The sequence below is a fragment of the Oncorhynchus gorbuscha genome, linkage group LG07 (genome assembly GCF_021184085.1).
Source record: "Oncorhynchus gorbuscha isolate QuinsamMale2020 ecotype Even-year linkage group LG07, OgorEven_v1.0, whole genome shotgun sequence".
Taxonomy (NCBI): Eukaryota; Metazoa; Chordata; class Actinopteri; order Salmoniformes; family Salmonidae; genus Oncorhynchus; species Oncorhynchus gorbuscha.
Genome location: NC_060179.1, coordinates 30099117 through 30119437, shown reverse-complemented (window position 1 = coordinate 30119437; position 20321 = coordinate 30099117). Strand labels below are relative to the sequence as shown.

General features: G+C 42.0%; 1 protein-coding gene across 4 annotated transcripts in view; it reads left to right on the top strand.

The window, feature by feature from the left end:
* Positions 1-306: 306 nt before the first annotated feature.
* Positions 307-20321, top strand: part of pou6f2 (POU class 6 homeobox 2) — a 96485-nt gene continuing 76470 nt past the window's right edge. For 2 of the 4 annotated variants that reach the window (XM_046355089.1, XM_046355086.1), the window contains exon 1: positions 1121-1449. In XM_046355089.1, coding sequence (XP_046211045.1) covers positions 1284-1449 — 166 coding nt within the window. In that variant the 5' untranslated portion in view covers positions 1121-1283. Of the gene's footprint in view, positions 446-740; positions 865-1120; positions 1450-20321 lie in introns of those variants that run through there. The other 2 variants (XM_046355087.1, XM_046355088.1) reach the window with 2 other exon arrangements.

Here is a 20321-nt window from a genome sequence, read left to right as displayed (position 1 = left end):
TAGACTGAATATTCTTGTCCATAAATAAGGCAGCGTGAGTGGGACAGAGTTTTACCTCTCTGTGTTGCTGCGGTTCTTTGTGTGTCTCAGAGCAGGAGGGAGGGGGAACAGTCTGAGGTGACACGAGGGAGAGGAGACACAGGAGAGGCAGAGAGAGAGAGAGAGAGAGAGAGAGAGAGAGAGAGAGAGAGAGAGAGGGAGGAGAGAAAGTAGAGTTGACATCTCCAGTGCTTGTCTTGGAAGCAACCTCAGGCTTGAACCCACAGTGGCTATTCAGATGCAACAAGGTCGAGGAGGCTGTTTCTGTTTTGTAGCAAGCATCATGCACTAGCTGGTCTCTGCTCTGTGGTGGCGAGCATGTTTTAATTGGTTTCTGTCAGATTTTTTGGACATTCAGAAGATAATCTTTCACGCTTTTTTTGTCATTTAGTGGAGCTTCATTTAGGTATGTATGCTTTTTGATGGTTTATCTATTTTGTGCACGTTTAGATAGTTGCACATCAGTAATTAGCCAGGTTACTTCATTACACGATACATTACTTTGTTAATAATTAATTGACAGTCATTCTAATTCCCTCCAGTTTATGGTGGTTCATGTTTTGTAAAATGTGAGACATTGGAAATTCAAAACATAATTTGGGGAGGACCTATGATATGCCGTGATCTATTCCTGCTCTTGATTGGAAGAGGCCTTAATCGTTTGCTGGTTGCCTTTGACTAATGCATAAGAATAAGGACACCTTTGACTTCTTGCTCTTACTGAAAGTATCGTGCAGGCTTTACCTTTGAGAAATGAATAAACTGTCTACATAGATGTTTTTTGTTTTGTAATAGCAGATACATCTTTAGCAATTTCATTTCTAGGTACAGTATGCGTGTACAGGATGAGTGTAATGGTGAAATTGTGACACGTCTGTTCTGTTGGTATTATCGAGCCTGGAGAGGTGTGGAGAACCTTTAAGGCTGGAAGGTATAATGGCAAAGCCATACGATGGCAAAGCCGCTCTTCACTGGGCAGGCTGCAGCCAGCAATATCAGCGGGAGCAGCACCAGTCGAAAGATACAAGAGCGAGCGCTAGAGAGCGAGAGGGAGGGGAAAGGCGGGAGAGAGAGAGTGATGAGTGAGCGATAAGACGGGAGACACCGGGATAGAGAGAATGGGAGAGTGAAGGGGGGTAGACAGAGAGAACAAGCCGGCGTAGAGTAGTGTGCTGCGAGGCAAATCTAACCACGTTGTTCTGTTGTTTCCCCCACCTGGGCTCCCCAGCTCCCTCCACGATCCGATGATTACAGGGCAGCTGAGCAAGCCGCTGCTCTCCCTGCGCAGTGAGATGAGCGTGGCGGAACTCCGGGCCGAGGACAAAGCGGCCACCCCAGATAGCGAGCTCAACGACGAGTCCCTGCTCCTGTCCTCCGAGGCCAGAGAGGACATTCCCAACAAGCTCTATGGTGAGTCCATGGACAGGACAGCTCTCGGTCTCTCCTCTCCCTTCGGGGACTGGTTGTGGCACGAGAGGCCAGGGAAAGGCTGTCTGAGACCAGGTGCTGCTGGAGCAGGTGCTAGAAGACTGTGATAGACCTAACTAAGTTGAGGTGCAGGGATTCGGGGAAGAGGTGGATGCAATAGGGTTGGTTGCCTGAGTTGTAGTATTGTAGAAGATAAGTTATTTAAGTGAGTTTTCAGTTGATGTTGTGTTTTACATGTTCATTATGTCGTCATGACTTTTTTTCACTGGAAATATAAGTATATATATATAAACTTATACATATATAAATATAAGTATATATATATAAACGGTTTGGTATTTTGTTATGAGTCTTGTGCTTATTGATTAATTGATTTATCTTTAGAAGTTTATCTTGAGAAGTTTAGGTGTGGTAACATTTTCAAATAGAATGTTGTGAGAGTCCCCATCAGGTGATTATTCAAATATCACACTTGGAGTTGCAATGTGCCTTTAGGCATAGGCATACACATTTAGGAATTAGTGTTTGTATAGTTTACATAGATTAGATTGGTAGGACAGACGAAAATATTTGTGACAAGTGACCCTTCCTTTCATAACTTTGAAAATAAGCATCTATGGCTGCGTTTACACAGGCAGCCCAATTCTTTCATTTTCCCACTAATTGGTCTTTTGACCAATCACATCAGATATTTATACATCAGATCTTTCTCAGAGCTGATCTGACAGGTCAAAAGACCAATTAGTGAGAAAATAAATCAGAATTGGGCTGCCTGTGTAAACGCAGCCTATGTCTTGGAACGTGGCGTTTTATATTTGGTTGCTTGTGTGAAAGTGAAAAGTGTGAAAGTTGTGACAAAATATGCTAAATTAGAGAGAATGTTAGGCTATATTGTATCAGGGGGGGGGAGATGCCTATGAATTGAGCAAGTGGTGAGGATCTCTGGCTTTGGTTTTGGTTTGTGAAATGTGCTCGTGCTTGATTATCTCTGCAGTGGTGGATGATCGCAATGTATTCTTATGTAAGCAACTAACAATTGTTTTTGTTGTAGTCCAATGGCAAATAACGTTATGAATATGAATTGATATTTATTAAAAGTATATACAGTAAACACATTTAAATCACTTAATATAACATTAGCAATTTAGACATTGAAATGATGGTCAAATTAATAATTGTTGGAAAATGGCCTATACTTCTTATAGGGAATTACATTTAAATACTACAATTAGAATATTAAGAGATACTAATTAGTAAGAAATGGATGTCATTTTAACAGATAGAAAATATGTATTTATCCATTTCTCTTATTCATTTCATGTTCAGGTCCAATTACAGTCGTGACCGAGTTAATTAATATGCTTTTAGTTAAATTAATTTACTTATCCAGGCAGTCTAATTTAATCCCAGGTCATAACAATGAATCAATAGGTCTAATGAGATTAAAACGTGTTTTGTAATGAAACTATAAAGGTCATAACACTATGTCTAATATTGACTGCTGTAACATGTAGATTCAGCCTCAAAGTAAAGCTTGTACACAACCTCAATTATTTCAACTTGTTTGTTTGAATTTTCCTCAGATCCTTTTTGATGGAAGAATTGGCATTCAGTTTTTAGTCAATCCGGTCACAAAAATAATTCAAACACATTCAGTCACTCACTAATCCTTACTTACACCAAATGATCACTCAGTAAATGTTTGGTGCCATCAAATGTATGTGTAATAAAAAAAACACATGTAGCGATTCCAACATTGATAATACGGATGGTAATACGGATATGCATTTCTGCTTTTCAAAAAGGCACCACATAGGCCTCCTTTTTTTCTTCTTCTACCAATTCTCTCAGGTGTTGCAATTAGAATGTTTTCATTAAATGACCTAATAGAACCGTGGAGAGGCTAAACTTGACTTTTTTGTTCTACTGTGCTGCAGGTGTGGGTGATGGGAGGGGCTATGATGTGGTCTATTTAAGACCACATTTTACTCTGTGCTTTCATCAAAGGCTATTTCATGGTACAGTACTTTTAGACTTAGTACACATCGGAACATGTTTTTAAGGTTATGAGTCAGTACTCAGCCGTTAAGGATGTAATACGTCTATTTCTGAAAATGCCCATGGACATCAGTGTAAAATATTATTGACTAAAATTCCAAGAACCCACCTTCAAATTACAGTAAATGTCGGCGTGTGCAGAGAGGCTTTTAGTGGTCTGAAGAGATATGCTAAATGACTTAAATGTAAATGTAAATATGCAAACTTGTGGAATTACAAGATAATGGGTTTAATATGTTTTCATGAAAGAAAACAAATTGAATTGTGTCTTACAGATAATATTGATACAAACTACTACAGTACTACTTATACGTGATTATATTGGTAGGAAAATACATACTCATATTAACAAACTACATTATAAACATAATAATGATAGTATACAAAAAAAGACACATTGTTCTGTAACATAAACATCCTATGAAAAATTAATACCAAAAGAACAAATACCAAGTTATGTACACACGGACTCTGACGAGAAGAATGCAGTCATCATATGGCATAATTGTAGATGATTCTATTTAATATATGCCATTTAGCAGACGCTTTTATCCAAAGCGACTTACAGTCATGTGTGCATACATTCTACGTATGGGTGGTCCCGGGAATCGAACCCACTACCCTGGCGTTACAAGCACCATGCTCTACCAACTGAGCTACAGAAGGACCTTACAGTAATGTATGTGTAAGGTTTGATGTGGGTTTATAGGTGGCAACAGAGCGTAGGCTACCTCGAGCTCAGATTATACCAGAAAAACAGAAAAATATTGATGTATTATACTCACCATACATACACACAAAACATATTAAAAAAACATTTGGATTCTGCATTTGGCCTCGACTTAGCTACAATACCTTAACTCCTTTTCTATTGAAACACTGTCAGCACAACAATACATACCATTTTTACATCTCATTTACTTTTACGTGTCATGGTGTTTTTTTTAAATTTGGCAATATTGTGACTTTCTCCCCCATACGTGTTAGTTAAGGGAAGGGGGTGCGCTTCCTGAGAGAAAACATTGAGCACGTGTGTTTACAACCCACTACACAGATGTACTGCACTCAGTGCTAAGACTTGGAGGCATTACGATAATGCAAAAAAAGAGATGCTATCTTTTCTCATTTATGTGTGCTGCCTGCTGCCAAAAAAACACAAATATATCACGTTAAAACAAGTTTCTAATAATCACTGTATAATCAGGGCTATAATCTCCTTTTGGATGAATTCTGATGATCAAGTGCAGGAAATCACTTACACTCGTTAGTACAGATAACATCTGGAGTGACACATTGCTGGTGAATAATCCATCAGACGGCAGCTGTCCCGTTATGATTAAAGCATACAGTAGCCAGGTACTGTATGGTGTGTGTTTTTGTGTGTCTGTACAGGTTGTGTGTTTTGGGACTAGACACGTGAGTGGTGCGAAGGGGACGACAGTGTGTAGCCTGGCAGTGTTGCGTTCTGTTGTTGCCACAAAGCACCACTTGGCTGAACTTCTGAGAAGTATTTTGGGGGGAAGGTTCTCCAAACAGCCTCACGTCCTGATCAGTGTACGGCTCCAGCTGTCATTCAAATGAATTTTTTAGGATATCCCAGGGCTAGGTTCTCCAAAACAGAGACGAGGGTAACAGGTAGCTCATTCATCTCAACACTGTTGCAATTCTCTGTAATAAGCATCAAGCCTTCTTTCACTTCACCTTCAGACTCCTGATAACAGCTGAAGCCCATTAGTCCATGTTTGTTTGTTCTCTATCTCCCTCTCTTTATTTCTGTATCTCTCTCTCTCACACACACACACACATTCAATTATAGACCATTTCTGCTGAACAGACTACAATGATCAAAAATATTTCCTAAATGAGAAATGACATCCTTCATATTGCAATGCACTTTTCTTAAACGGCCGTTGTTATTGTTATAATACTGTATTTAACATAAATTACAAAATGATAACAGAGTTATGTAAATGTTATAAATACAGTGGTGTGTTTTGGTAGAGGATGTCTTGATATGTGACTGGCCAGAGTTGGTGTCTCTTGTGGGGCTGATGGAGGAAGGCATGACTCTGCCCATAGGCTGTGCCTGGGGTGTGCCCTCAGAACCACTGCTCCTCCCGGGAGACTTGGCACAGCGTAGAGGCAGTCAGGACATGTGGTTGCCAGGCTACCCAGCCTCCTTGCTCCAGCCAAACGCTACAGTCAGGAGATGAGTTGGGAGGGAGGGAGAGAGAGGGAGAGAGGGAGAGAGGGAGAGAGGGAGAGAAGAGAGAGAGAGGGAGAGAGAGAGGGAGAGAGAGAAGGAGAGAGAGAGGGAGAGAGAGAGAGGGAGAGAGAGTGAGGTAGCTCAACTCCTCTCACGAAGCAGCACTGCTCCCCTAACTGCAGGCCACAGGGCAAAGTGGATGACAGGAGGATGGTTGCTGCTCACAAACAAGAAGAAGTGTAATGTTAAGCCAAGGTTGTACTGTATCTTTGTGCACACGTTTTTTTATGCATGTTTAGCCTATGTTACAGGTATGTGAGGTATGGAGACTCCAAGCTATCTTATCAGCCTCCTTTAGTCCCCTTTGCTGTAGACTACAGAGGCATGTACTCTAGGTTAAGGATGGATACGTATCTCTTTACGATGGCCGGAGCAAACTTTTATAAACGTGCAGGTTTTATTAAGGAGATTGATTATACTTTGAATTTCTTCATCAGAAAAAAATAATAATGAAGACTCCAAGTTGTGGTTTAAATGTTTGATAATGTATGTGGATGTCCAATGCTCCAGCGTTTCCCTCTCCAAAGTACTGTTGTGTAGTTTTATGTGTCCAAGTAAAAAAAAAGTGGGATGTTGAGAGAAATCCTGACTCTTAAGATTTTTGTTACAGTTTTGACCCCAGTTTATTAGCCAAGCTATGATTGTCCATGTGTCTCAGCACTATACTCAGGATTCCATTATGTACTGAATCGTAGTAAGTTCAGCTCCGTGAACAAACCCCTTCTGGATAATGGTCATTAAGCTACTAATATGAGTCGTTTCAGATACTTTTGATTTGGTTAAGAAGTACCAAGCCACAAACCTAACATATTAGACAAAATCCACAATATTATATGCTGTTGATGGACTTCCAAACTTCACAATGTTCGTTGATGATTTAACCCAGAACAGCACAATTTATAATTACTTTGGTGGGTGGGGTCAATGTAGCCTACATGTGACGATTGTCCTCTGTCACCTAAGCTAAAGACAGGCCTTATGACAAACCAGACAGTGATTAAGTCAACCATTTACTGAGAAAAGCACATTAATTGCAATCATGTGTGGATAGGCGATGTCCATTTGATTGTTGATCACCTGTAAAGAGGGCTATGGAGATTGGTTTCAGTGTGCAAAACCTTTCGTGGTGCGTTGCCCAACATTTCCCTTTCTATGCAGGCATGCAGCGATCAGATGGTACAACTAAAACGTGATCACGTTTAACTATTAAAACATTAAGGTTGAGCTAAAATAATTACATTTAATTAATTAATTTATTGAAGAGGTCCATTTCCCCGGTTGTAGTTGCGACGGTCAAATGTGGCGATTGAAGAGGGCGTAGAGTATTGAGAGTTACGGGGAATGCGGAAGTAGCATTTTCCTCTGGGGACCTTCGAGTATGTGTATAATCTGAAGATATTTCCATTGTAATTCATGCCACTGAACATTAATTGATCATGATGTGAAATGTAAGGTTCCCGTTGGCCAGATGCATGATGGATAGTGGTTAAGAACGTTGGCCAAGTAACCCGAAAGGTCGCTGGTTCAAGTCCCAGAGCCGGCAAGGTGGAGAAATCTGCCGTTCTGCCCTTGAGAAAAGCAGTCAACCCCCAACAACAACGGCTCCCCGGTGTCGATTACGTGGGTGTCGATTAAGGCAGTCCCCCCACACATCTCTGATTCAGACGGGTTGGGTTAAATGTGGAAGACACATTTTAGTTGGATGCATTCAGTTGCGCAACTGACTAGGTATCCTCCTTTCCCCTTATTTAAACTGATTTCTTTGTTTGTCTGACAGACAGGAACAGGTCAAAGGTCGTCCTGCTGCCGGGTTAACAAGTGCATTTGAAGCCAGAGTTTTTCTTTTTAAGAGCTCTATTTAATTAGGTTTAGTTTGACCCTTTGGTTCATCATCCTGTTTCTTTGATTTTGCAGATATTGTACAGTTCGCCAGCTCTTTATCTCCACCTGGACATAAAAAAAACTCCCGTGCAAGAAAAATCAGTTCTGCATTGTTGCGTCCTCTTTGTTAAAATCATACCGCTGGGTCAACCTCACTGTACACAATGATAGAGGCGTTTGTCAAAACCTGCACAAAATGGTTTCACACCATGCTCTTGAAAATATCCATGCATGTCCTTGGAGACTGTATGGCTGAGAGCGCCTATATTCTCCTAGGTGGCTATGAGCTATAGTGGGTTGAGAGGCAGCAGAGGGAAAAAAAGCAGAAAGAGTATGAGAATGACATTCAGTGACTCTTTCTGACGGCGTCAACACAGTGAGCGAGTTCAGGTTCAGCCAGGTTATTTTGTGATGAACTGTTTTGTATAGAGTAGAGTGCTGCTTTTGGCTTTAATAGAATTTTTGACAGTTAAGTGGATAAGTACAAATGTCTGATTGCTGCTGCTGCTGCAAAAAAAGTTGATTGAAGTGAAGGTGTGCACGTTCTGGGTGTTCTGGGGTTCGGTTGAGTGCTCAGGAAGCACTGATAGACAATGTCATTGGGAGTAATGTTTGTCTACCACACACCCAGCCATGCTCCCTTCACTGGTGAAATGGTTTCACACGTTTTTTTTTAAAGCTCATTTCTCACGGCTGTGCAAATAGCCTTCCACTCCAGCTAGCAGAAGCCATGAGGCACCACAACATCCTGATGACATGTATTTATTGCCTAGGAAAAATGGACATTAGGTTGCGAAAGCTGTGGTTAGGAAGCCACGCTATTTTCCCCCCGTGGGGGCGAGATGGCGTGGCTGTGTACAGTTTCTGTCTTCCCCTCTCAAGCAAATCTCCCCCTTTCAAACACCAGCAGACAAGATAATAAGGCACTCGGAGCACAATTCGGGTATTATATTCCGCAACCAAAGGCTCATCTCTTGTCAGTTTGCATTTACTCTCCCAAGGATGTGACGCTTCTATCATCATGTTGTCAAATAGAGCCTGGCTGGAACGACAGGGCCACTCATTTCATACACTTACTGTTTACATGAAATGGCCTGCACTTATACCGATTCTGGCAAAATGGAGGAACATTTTCAGAAAGGTCACCTACAGACTAAAAAGAGGAGAGAAAAAGGAATCTTCTATTGATGTATGCGATTGGAGGTCATTCCAAGAAAAGGTCTAGACAGACTACTGTATAATACCCTACATCTCTTAATTTGTTGTATTTCGTAAGAGCAGTTACTCATTCATCTTAATAAGAAAATATATTTATGTTCTTTTGCACTCTGGCAGCTACTGTGCAGTACCTCACTGAAATCATTTAAATGATTTGGATTACCGAAGTGGTAGTTGATACACCTGTATAAAAAATATGGTTATCACCAGGAAGGAACTTTTTTATTTTATTAGGATCAGCATGTATTGCATTTCATACCTCCATTCACTTATCTCCCACTTCCTCATCCCCTTGTCTCCTTCAACCTGCCTTTCACTCTTCTGCATAAACACAAAGACACACACTGCTGCAGGCAGCCCCCCGCACCTATTATTTTTGTGTAATCAGCTTAGTGAGCAGGGCGAGTGACTGAGGGGGGGGTTGGCTGCTTGGCTGCTTGCTAATGCAAAGAGGCCTGTAATGTTCTGCTGTGCTGGGGTTAAGTAATGAAGTGGTAGAGACACAGTGTGTGAATGGGACCAGCTCAGTAAAGTTAAAGAGACTAGGATAAAGGAGAGGGAGAAAGGGAATAGGACTCTCTCTCTCTCTCTCTCTCTCTCTCTCTCTCTCTCTCTCTCTCTCTCTCTCTCTCTCTCTCCAGGAGGTTGATCTCATTAGGAGGATTTCAGCTGCATGCCCATAAAGCAGGTGTAATACATTCTCTAATGCGCCCGGAGTTCCCGTGGGCTATCTTCACTATCTCTACCATCACAGATCAGATAGCATTGAGGAACAAGGAGGAAATAAGGAAGATGGAGATGGGCATAGGGAGAAGGTCATCTGTTTTACACGTAAAAATCCCAGTCATGTAGATTGCATTCATAGTGACACTGAGCACTTCAAAGTGACTGACATTATGATCTGTAGACGATATTGTGCAGATATAGTAGAAATGAATTGTTAACCTTTGCATTGCTGTACAAAGGAATATTGTAAAGCAAATTACATTGAGGGCACTTTGCCAGTGGCAAAGGAAATGTAATGAATACTATAATACACTTTATTCTGTTCTCCCCATACTCTGGGGGAAATAATACTTTTCAAAGAAACATGTATTGCATAGTCTAGTTTCCATAAACAATCTCAAAAAGCTCTTCATGTTGGACTAACAAAGAAACGTCACAGCTCCTTGGCGTTGACACGGTCGTTGATGTTTGGAAATAATTGAAGCAGGGAATGGAAATTACAATGTTGTCTTTGACTTGTGTGGTGTGAACCAGAGATCCATCCAAGCCCATGTGTCCTTCACAAACCCTTTATTATTTATAGCGCTCGTTCTTTGAGCAATGACCAGTACTAATGCATAACCTTCTGTCCTTCTGGCTGATTCGCTTCCTTTGAAACCAAAGATTGAGGGAAGAGAAAAGGGTGTGTGGAGGAGGCGGGGGTGCAGGGGAGGGGGTGCGGGTATAGGGCAGTCGAGATCCAGGCTATCGAGAAGTTATTATGTCCCCCCCCCCCCTTCATATCTGAGGATGTGAAATAACATTGTGATGCTTCTTTTCTTGGGAAATGGAGTTACGGGCTTCAAAGCAATAGTCGATCCCGTACGTTTCCCTCCCTCCACAGCGTGACGGCACTATGAGAATGTTGTGTACTGTGGAAATTCTGTTCGAGAGAATGGAGGGTCGGTTCTGCCCCCCCCCCTCACCATGTTTGTTGTTATGCCCATAGTATCTATATAGTTAAAACATTGCAGAACTTTACATTTTCACCGTGTCACCCCCTGACTAATAGTGAGTTGTATAAATCCTTATTTGGAGGTTAGCACCCTGCTTCACATTGCTGGGGATTGAGGTGAGATAGACTCCTATGCAGACTGGAGCACTTTCTGTGATTCTGGGATGATAGATGCTGCACAGTAGCAGTGTAATCCATTACTATGATACCGTTATGAGAGTGGGCGATGTGGAGGCAGAGTATTGGGGGGGGAACAGAAGCTCTGTGGGACAGGGGGCAGAAAGTGGGACAGCATTAGTGTAGGATAGCCTGAGGGCCCGAGGCTGATGTGTCAAGCGTGATATGTGGGTGTCTAGTCGCCCCCCGCACCGGCCCCTGTCCCCTTCCCCATCCCCGGCCCAGTCTCCACCCACAGACGCCACCGGCTGCCTCTTAATTGTTCTGCCACTGCTCTCGTTTGGCCAGATGCAATGCAGGTTGACAGGCACCGCTCTTTGGACGCGGTGAGTTCACCGTACATTCTACATTTTCTGCCTACACTAACGTAAGGGTAGTGAGCAGTTCACATAGATATCACTGTTTCTTTCTTTGATACACTATATATACAAAAGTATGTGGACACCCATTCAAATTAGTGTATTCAGCTATTTCAGCCACACCCATTGCTGACAGGGGTATAAAATAGAACACACAGCCACGCAATTTCCATAGACAAACATTGGCCGTAGAATGGCCTTGCTGAAGAGCTCAGTGACTTTCAACGTGGCACCGTCATAGGGTACCACATTTCCAACAAGTCAGTTCGTCACATTTATGCCCTGCTAGAGCTGCCCCGGCAACTGTAAGTGCTTTTATTGTGAAGTGGAAACATCTAGGAGCAACAACGGCTCTGCTGCGGAGTGGTAGACCACACAAGCTCACAGAACGGGACCGCCAAGTACTGAAGCATGTAGCGCGAAAAAAAGAATCTACCCTCAGTTGCAACACTCACTACCGAGTTGCAAACTGGCTCTGGAAGCAATATCAGCACAATAACTGTTTGTCGGGAGCTTCATGAAATGGGTTTCCACAGCCGAGCATCTAAGATCAACATGCGCAATGCCAAACGTCAGCTGGAGTAGTGTAAAGCTCACCACCATTGGACTCTGGAGCAGTGGAAACACGTTCTCTGGAGTGATGAATCACTGCCTGTAGAACCCTACCTGCCCCAATGCATAGTGCCAACTGTAAAGTTTGGTGGAGGAGGAATAATGGTCTGGGACTGTTCGGGCTAGGCCCCTTAGTTCCAGTGAAGGGAAATCTTAACGCTACAGCATACAATGACATTCTAGACCATTCTGTGCCTCCACATTTGTGGCAACAGTTTGAGGATGGCCCTTTCCTATTTCAACATGACAATGCCCCCGTGCACAAAACGAGGTCCATACAGAAGTGGTTTGTCGAGATCGGTGTGGAAGAGAGCCCTGACCTCAACCCCTTCGAGCCAGGCCTAATCGCCCAACATCAGTGCCCAACTCCTTAAAGCTCTTGTGGCTGAATGGAAGCAAGTTCCTGCAGCAATGTTCCAACATCTCGTAGAAAGCCTTCCCAGAAGAGTGGAGGCTGTTATACCAGCAAAGGGGGAGACCAACTCAATATTAATGCCCATGATTTTGGAATGAGATGTTCGACGAGCAGGTGTCCACTAGGGCTGTGGCGGTCACAACATTTTGTCAGACGGTGATTTTTTAGCAAATAACTGTCGGTCTCACTGTAATTGCCTGTTAATTAACATAAACACATTTAGCATATCCTGACTTCCACACATAGTCTACAAGCCACTGATGCAGACCTTTGGAACATTTTAAAAAGTCTAAAAGAATCCATGTAATATAGCCTACACCGTCACCATAAATCCAATATTTATTTTAGACAGGTCTAAAGAAGCATGATATGAAGAAAATGTAGTGTGTTTCAGAAGAACAGAGTAGCAAACTCTAAGTTGTCCTTATGTTAGGTCCTGATCTGGCTATTCCAAATGGCTGTGGGCTACACTAGTTCATTTAGCAGACAAGATTTGCTTAGAATTCCGTGGCATTATTTTATAGTATGAAGAATACAATTTAACAAAGAAAATAAATAAAATAGAAAGCCAATTTTCTCCAAACTGTTTGAAGGAATGCGGCTATTGTGTTCAGTGGTTACCAAATACATATTTATTCCTATATGCTTAATTTAGAGTTATTAATGTAACTGTAGTTCTTCAAAAAATGTTGGACAACATGATGCGACTCTATCACGTGATCAGCTCTTTCTCACAGGCTACAAGTGAAGGCAGACACATCGGGGATTCAGCTGCAAGAGTCCTTATCCAATTCCGACGTGCATATTGAAGATATTGAAACAACTGTCCACGTTTACTTTTCGTCTGCTAACAGGATGATTAGGCCGAACAAACAGCAAAAGCACTAGCCTATGTCATTCTACTATCCCCCATAGTATAAAAGTCGACCTATTCTATTCTGTGTAAAAATTAAATATTCCAAATAGTCTGGGACAGTAGTGGGATGCGATAGATCCCAAATTAATACAACCACTAGCATCCATCAAAGAAATGTAAGCAATGTGGCTGATGCAACAGAGCGGAATGTTTAGCTTAAAATGTTGCTAAACTATGTAGCTATATCTTCACATTATAAGCGCAGCAATGTTCCATTAGTGGAAAACACCACTATTGCAAATGCAATTATGCACGTAAGGCTTTTATTATAAAGGTGCATTTTTATGGTGAAAATGATCTTCCCCAAACTTGAAACTCACGCGCTGCTTATGTATGCAAGTTATGCTCTTACAGCCCTTGTAAAGCGCATTAATGGGTTTAATTTTAGGAATTTATTTTGCCACTTTAGTTGTGATACAAACCTTATCAAAACATATAGACCTATCGGCTAGGCTACATGAGGTGTGCCACTGTGATTCGAAAAAGTCAACAACAACAAAAAGGCATTGTTTCTTATGCTGGGCATCATTCACAAGTGATAATATATAATTCACAAGTAATAGGCTAATATTATCACCCATCAGACTATTCTGATTTAATCTTGTCTTTACATATACTAAATAATATATGTGTGAAATTTGTTTTGATTTAGAATGGACCATTATCATGCACCTGTATTGAAACAGGGGCAGTGGGAAATAATACATGTCATCTATGCACTTAAATAGTGAATGGAGGACGCTTTTCCCGTGGTTCGTTTTCATGCCAGCCAGGTAGGCAATACTCCTGTTTTAAATACAAGCATATTATAAAATATTAGGAAAAATATTAGGACAGTTGAGAAATAAATATAGTAGACCTAGTCTATAGAAAACTGATGGGATCCTCCTCTTTATAGTAAAGGCCATCACTCTGTTTTCTCACGCAATTGCATAGCCTATAGAAATCTTGCGCAACATGAGCTCATGGGCTCTCATGAAGTGTTTGATTCGATTTTCGATTACATTTGCATTGATGTCAGAGTGATTAGAGGGACAATAGAGTGCTGTGTACCAGGCAGTTAGCAAGTTTGGTAGGCTACTAATGACCAGCAGCATCAGAGCTTGGAGAAGCCTAATCACATGTGACTAAATGGTCATGTGGAATCTGACTACCTTCATGACTCGTGATCACCGGTGTGGCGGTCACCGCCACAGCACCACCACCACAGCCCTAGTGTCCACATAGTTTTGGTCATGTCGAGTACTTTTGAAATGATTCGCATATAATGATGAATCACTTATTTGCTCATTTGAACATGAAGCCGTATTACTCCACAAATGACTTTGTTTGTGACAGGAAAACATGTTGGATAGAGATCCAGACAGAGAGCCGTGGTTAAAGAGAAACCCTCTTGCGTGACGATGAAGGGGGCACCAGATCAGGCTGAATCCTATTTACCACAAATATAATTTAAGTAATTTCAGAACAGGCTCCCATCAATAGGAAGGGAGGCACCTCAGCATTCCCCAGCTCTCCTAACAGGCTTACAGCTCTCTCAGGCAGGCCCTGATTTCACCGTCCATGCTGCACTGATGACCATAAAAGGATGAGGAATAATTTGGGATTGTTATTGGTCTCTTTCAACCCTGAGGTAATCAGGTTGACATTGCTTGGGGAATGAGGAGAATGGACCGCAACAGATGTACTCATGTGCAAAGTGTTCCGCTCCCCTGAGAGTTGCCTGCACAAATGCTCTCTCTCTCCAACTCTCCCCCTCTTCCTCCTCTCCTCTCCTCCCCCCTCCCGTCTCTCTCACTCTTCATCACACCCTCTCCTTCTTGACCTTTGAGATGAGCATTACCCCTTCCCTCCAATTGACCTCATCCTGTCCCACTTGTGCTCTCCAGTCTGCTTGGCTCCTGGTCCACTTCAATGCAGAAGGAGAGGCAGGTAAGAGCAGGCCAAGAGCACTTCCTGTTGGAGGAAGACCCATGGCCATGTAAGAGAGGATAACTATGGGAGGATGCTACTCCCCTGTTATCAGTAGCATTTACATATACTGACGATGACCAATAACTACACTAAGCAGCAACAGGGGGGATCTACACTTCAAAAACATAGTTTTTACCCTGTAATCATTTCTTAATGGTAAGACAGTCTTTAGTCAGTCTCTATACCCCCTCTATCCCATGTTCTCTGGTGGTCCTGTAATTACTGTCGCCAGAAGTGGCTGAAGAACTGCTGAGGTGAAAAATCCAATCCACACTGCCATGTGCTTTGCTTTGCTTCCCGTGTAATACCTTGACTCCATAATTCCACTTATTGGTGGAATAATGAATGAATTTGATATTTTTTGCCTGTAGGGTCTGGAGCTCCTTGCTGCTCCAGCAGAAATCAACCGTTAATATAAGGGGCCCAGAGAGACTGGCTCGGCCCCTGACCACCAATCCCCTGCGTTGGGCCCTTAATTAAGGAAATGACAGCTCTCCAGGCTCGAGTGTACGATAATGCAGCTAATGGTATTACAGGCAGCCACTCAACAGTCAATGTCTGGGGCGTTCCGACTCCAAAAACCGCTATTGACATATAACCAGCCAGCCTCTCCTCTGAGGGTCTCTAAAACAGAGTATTACTTTCCTGCTCATCCTCAGGGAGCCATCTAATAAAGAGGACCCAGAGGTTATTGGCAGAACATTATCCTCTGGGTTATTGTTGAGGGCTTTGGTGTGCTCAATGAAAGGCAGAACAATGCTACAGACGTATTTGATCGCCCTTTTTGCAGGACAACGTTCCTGCAACGCAGGAAATGTCAGACGTAGTGTATTTGAGGTTTAAAAAGGCTTGGGAAGTTTGGAACGTAGGCCAATGGTGCGTGTGTTAACCTAGTTTGAGAAAAGCTAAGGGATTGGTCGAACGATGGCTGAGTTATTGACAAATTCAAAATCTAATTGTATGTGTCCATTTAAACCACTGTAAATCCAGGGCACTATACAGTACTGTCACTTCTCTTATTTTCAGATATAATGCAGTATGACTTACTGGGGAATAGGAAACTCTCTCTCTCTCCTCCTCTCCCTCTTTCGCTCCCACGTGTAGTAAACTTGTGTTTGTGCCAATACCATAAAAGCTATGCCGTGTCAGGCATTTCAGAAGCATTAGTGGAATCAATGGCCAAACAATCCAACACAATTGGTCTGGTATTGATAGAATTAAACCTTGTGTATGATGTGACTTGTCATTTATTTCGCCCAGTATGATGCCCTGACCCCCATCATCAGTGAATCTCTATTGATTCCTGCAGCCTGGGCTTTCACTCTCATTTGTTTAGCACTCAACAATAAGGAACAAAAACACATATTTCCATGGCAAATAGAAACTGTATGATAAGAATGCACAAATGTGTTATCTTTTGAGTGTTGATATTTAATAGTAGAAAAAAGCGTGAATAATAAATGTGGAGGGGGAATAAACCGTTTTGAGACACGTTTAGTCATTGTTGTTAATATATTATATGCACGTTGTCATTTATTAGGATGACTCATGTACTGGAGGCAGCTCTGCAGGGTAGCCACTAGATGGCACAGCAACAAAGTCATAAAATCGGATTTTAAACCTAACCCTAACCTTAACCCTAACCTTAACCAAAGTGCTAACCTTAAGACCAAAGGCACAGTTTGTATAGCCAAGTTTGACTTTGCCGCTGGCCCATCTAGAAATCACTTAGCTCTGCCTCCAGGACAAGATTCATCCCAATAAACGTCAACCTGCATATTACATCTCAATGAGAACCGCTACATAACGAAACAACATGCCATTAGCCCAGCGTTTTGAAAATAGCCATTACTAAAAAAAAAGGGGTGTTGCGGAGTTTATGGGCTGGTTGATTTTGAAAAGCCTGAATCGTTACCGCTGCGCTCTCTCCAATATTTGTCAGCTTATAATGCATCGCCACTAAAATAGCTTTGAGTGTTAACGCTTCTTTTATGGACAAAAATGGATTCATAAATGCAGTGGGGTGAAAGCTAACTCGGACACAAAGCCTTCAATAACACCCATGTCATTCACATGGTCAATGGATGAAGCAGTTGTTGCATTAGAGTAGATGGCAAAACTGATTGCTTTATGAAATGCGGACTAATTGTTTTGTGTGGTGTTGTGCTTGGGGCAGCACTCTGTATTGAGACGTCAATTGATGACGTCAATTAAATGCAGCTCTTTGCACCCCATATACAAACTCTCTGCCCTGTTCGGGCATTGAACATGGCCCTCCAGTCGCCACTTAGGTGATCAATGCAAGATCATTTATTTAGTGTCAGATATTGGGGATATTTCCACACCATGATATCGGAATCATTATTGTTGTAGTGTAGAAGAGATGACTGTGGTTAGGATATATGGGAGATGGTTTGGGGTTGTTCAGTGGTATTAAATCAGCACAAATAATAACAGTTGAGAAATGGTATTTTATAATAACAAGCATTAAGCTCTTAAGTTCAATGCGAGGTCTATGTGCTGCAATGCTGGGAAAAGTGTACCAAAGAGAGTTTACCAATTCAAAATTAAATGTGAACACATTGAACACGCTTTCTGGATTTTTGTGCACAAAATAGTGGAGGAATTACTTCAGTCTTAAGTATAAAATTGTATTAACGTGTAAGTAGAAAATATGTATAAAACATTATTTCAGCAAACATTTTATCATTCCAAGCGTCATTATAGCTGTTGTCAGTCCAGTGTTACTGGCCAAAAGGGAATCCACTTGACGAAACCTTCACAATATATAAACTGGTTAAAATAACAAAGAACCTAGTAATAAAATATTATTGAAGATGGACTCCCAAGATATTTCCTCCTGTCAGCGTTTTAATTTTGTTAAAGAAATCACAACCAACACCTCGGGGAAAAGATGTGCGTGTGCATTTATTTATTATCGATTCCTTTCCCAGTGCTAAACGTGTTTACGTCATAGATATTTGCAGGCAGATCACGCTTTCTCTTAAACATCCCGCTAAATTATTGCGAGATGACGCAATGAAAGGCATACAGCGGTTATTTAATCAGCCGTAGCCCTCTGCTCCTGCTTATCAAATGGAATATATTATTCACTACACAAACTATGTTCATTACTTATTGATGGTATTGCCATGCTGTAAACTTTCATTCGCTCATCAATAATAGAGCAGAGTGATCCCTCTGATTAGGGGTGGATGCCACAGTCAAGCCGCTGTTTATTTCATCTCTGACATTGAGATGGAATGGATATATGCTAATGAGATGAACTGCCGCCAGTGTTCAGTGTTCAATCCCGCTGTCGTGCTTGTCGTTCTTTGATATGACATTTGATGATATGCATGCTTGTAGTTGTCGAAGTTGATTGGAAACCAGTGGGGTTATGGAGTAATGCCCTAATATATTCACAAATGTGAATGAGATCCTCAATTGACTTGTGAATTCCGGTTGTCGTTACATGAAGAAACTTGTCTTCAAAGACATTAGATCAAGTCAGAGGAAATGGTTGAATTGATGTCATATATCATATCAGTGAGAAACCCTAAACTAAGCTCATCATCATGCACTTATGATAACCTCTTTTGAATGTTTGCCCTGGTGTTAGGATGAGACTAGGTTTCTGCTGTCCAAATCCAAAGCCTGTCTTCAAAGTGGTATTTCATCTCTTGAATAATTAAAGGCATTGGGTTGGGCTATGTTTGACCCATAATGGGTAAAATTGGTAAGAAACTGCACTGTCTAATGTTAAGTGACTGCAAGGTTGACAAGCTTGGGTTTATGTGGACCAATATCAAGACGCTGGCCCAGTGAGCCAGAGGTAGAAACCAGCTCAAAATGCAGGCTTGTCCCCCAGGGCAATTAAATCAAGCATCAAATGCTTAAGGTTCATTTGATGGGTCATACAATTCACCAATTATTTGGAGTTTATGTAAAGATGAGATGATTTTGGATGGCAGAGTGGAGTTTCGGACGTAATGCGCAAATTTGTACCGTCCCAGTCCCACACAACCAAACAGCAACCACATCTTGACAGCAAAGCCTTAAGTAATACAAAGGTCAAACTTTGATGCAGTGATTGTTTTAGATGTAGTTTTCGACTTGTAACTTGCTCAAATTGAAAAGGGATACACAAGTGCATTCATGTTCTTTCGCTTTCTCTAGAACTCTCCCACTCGCTTTCCTACTTTCCTTGAATTCTTTAACCAACTTGAATTCAAGTTTTTTTGTGGAAAGTGAGTTTTAATCTGTTGTACAATTACATTGAAAGGGCTGTATAGTAGCCTGCCATTGATGTATGGCTGCATTTAGAGAAAATATCAATATGCCGAGACCTCTGTATTGATGACTTCTTTTGACTTGTGATCAATGTTCTTGACTTTTGGCAAAGATGGACGTTATACAAGTTAGCCCATATGGTATAAAAGCAAATAGTTTATCACTGAACTATCTGAAGGAATACACTTTTAATGAATAGTTTCATGGTTTATCGACAGTATAAAAGTTACAACAGCTAGGCAGAAGGGACCTATGAAAACTGTACTATAGTGGCAAGGGAATTTTCCATCAAAACACGTCATCACACATGATGACTGAGGTCTGAGATGCGCGTGAGCTGTTGAGAGATGCTGAGAGCGAGAGTCCATGTTTTAACAGTCCGTGCCTGTGTCACAAATGGTGCCCTATGGGCCCTGGTCAAAAAAGTAGTGTCCTACATTACGGAATAGGGTGCCATTTGGGACACACATGTGTCTCACCGCCCACCCACCCTGAGTGGTTTTTGTTTTCTCTCCGGCCGTCACATCACACAGCAGGCCGGGCTTATTATCATGTCCCTGTCGGATGTGCTCCTCCTTAGTCCGCCGTGGCCTCATACTGTAGGAAACAGGTCTAATTGTGTCCCATAGCCACAGGCTGTCTTCTGGTAGAAGGGGGGGGGGGGTTAGATGGGTGATGATACTCAACAATGTAAATGTGGGAATAATGCAGGGCAGGGCCCCACAGTTTATGTGGCCCTCCATCTCTCATCCCTCAGCTGTAATCGAGGCCGTCGGGGTGCGGCTGCCTGGTAAGCATCAACCTCACGTCAATGAGACTCTCAACTGGCGGGTCGTTTATTCAGTGCTGATTGTGAACGGTGCCGCAGCGGTTATTGGTATAGCACTTTAACACAAAATCCCCTCCCCGCCGTACTCGGGGCTGTGTGATCACAGCTGGCTATGTCTGCACGTGCATGTTTTTTT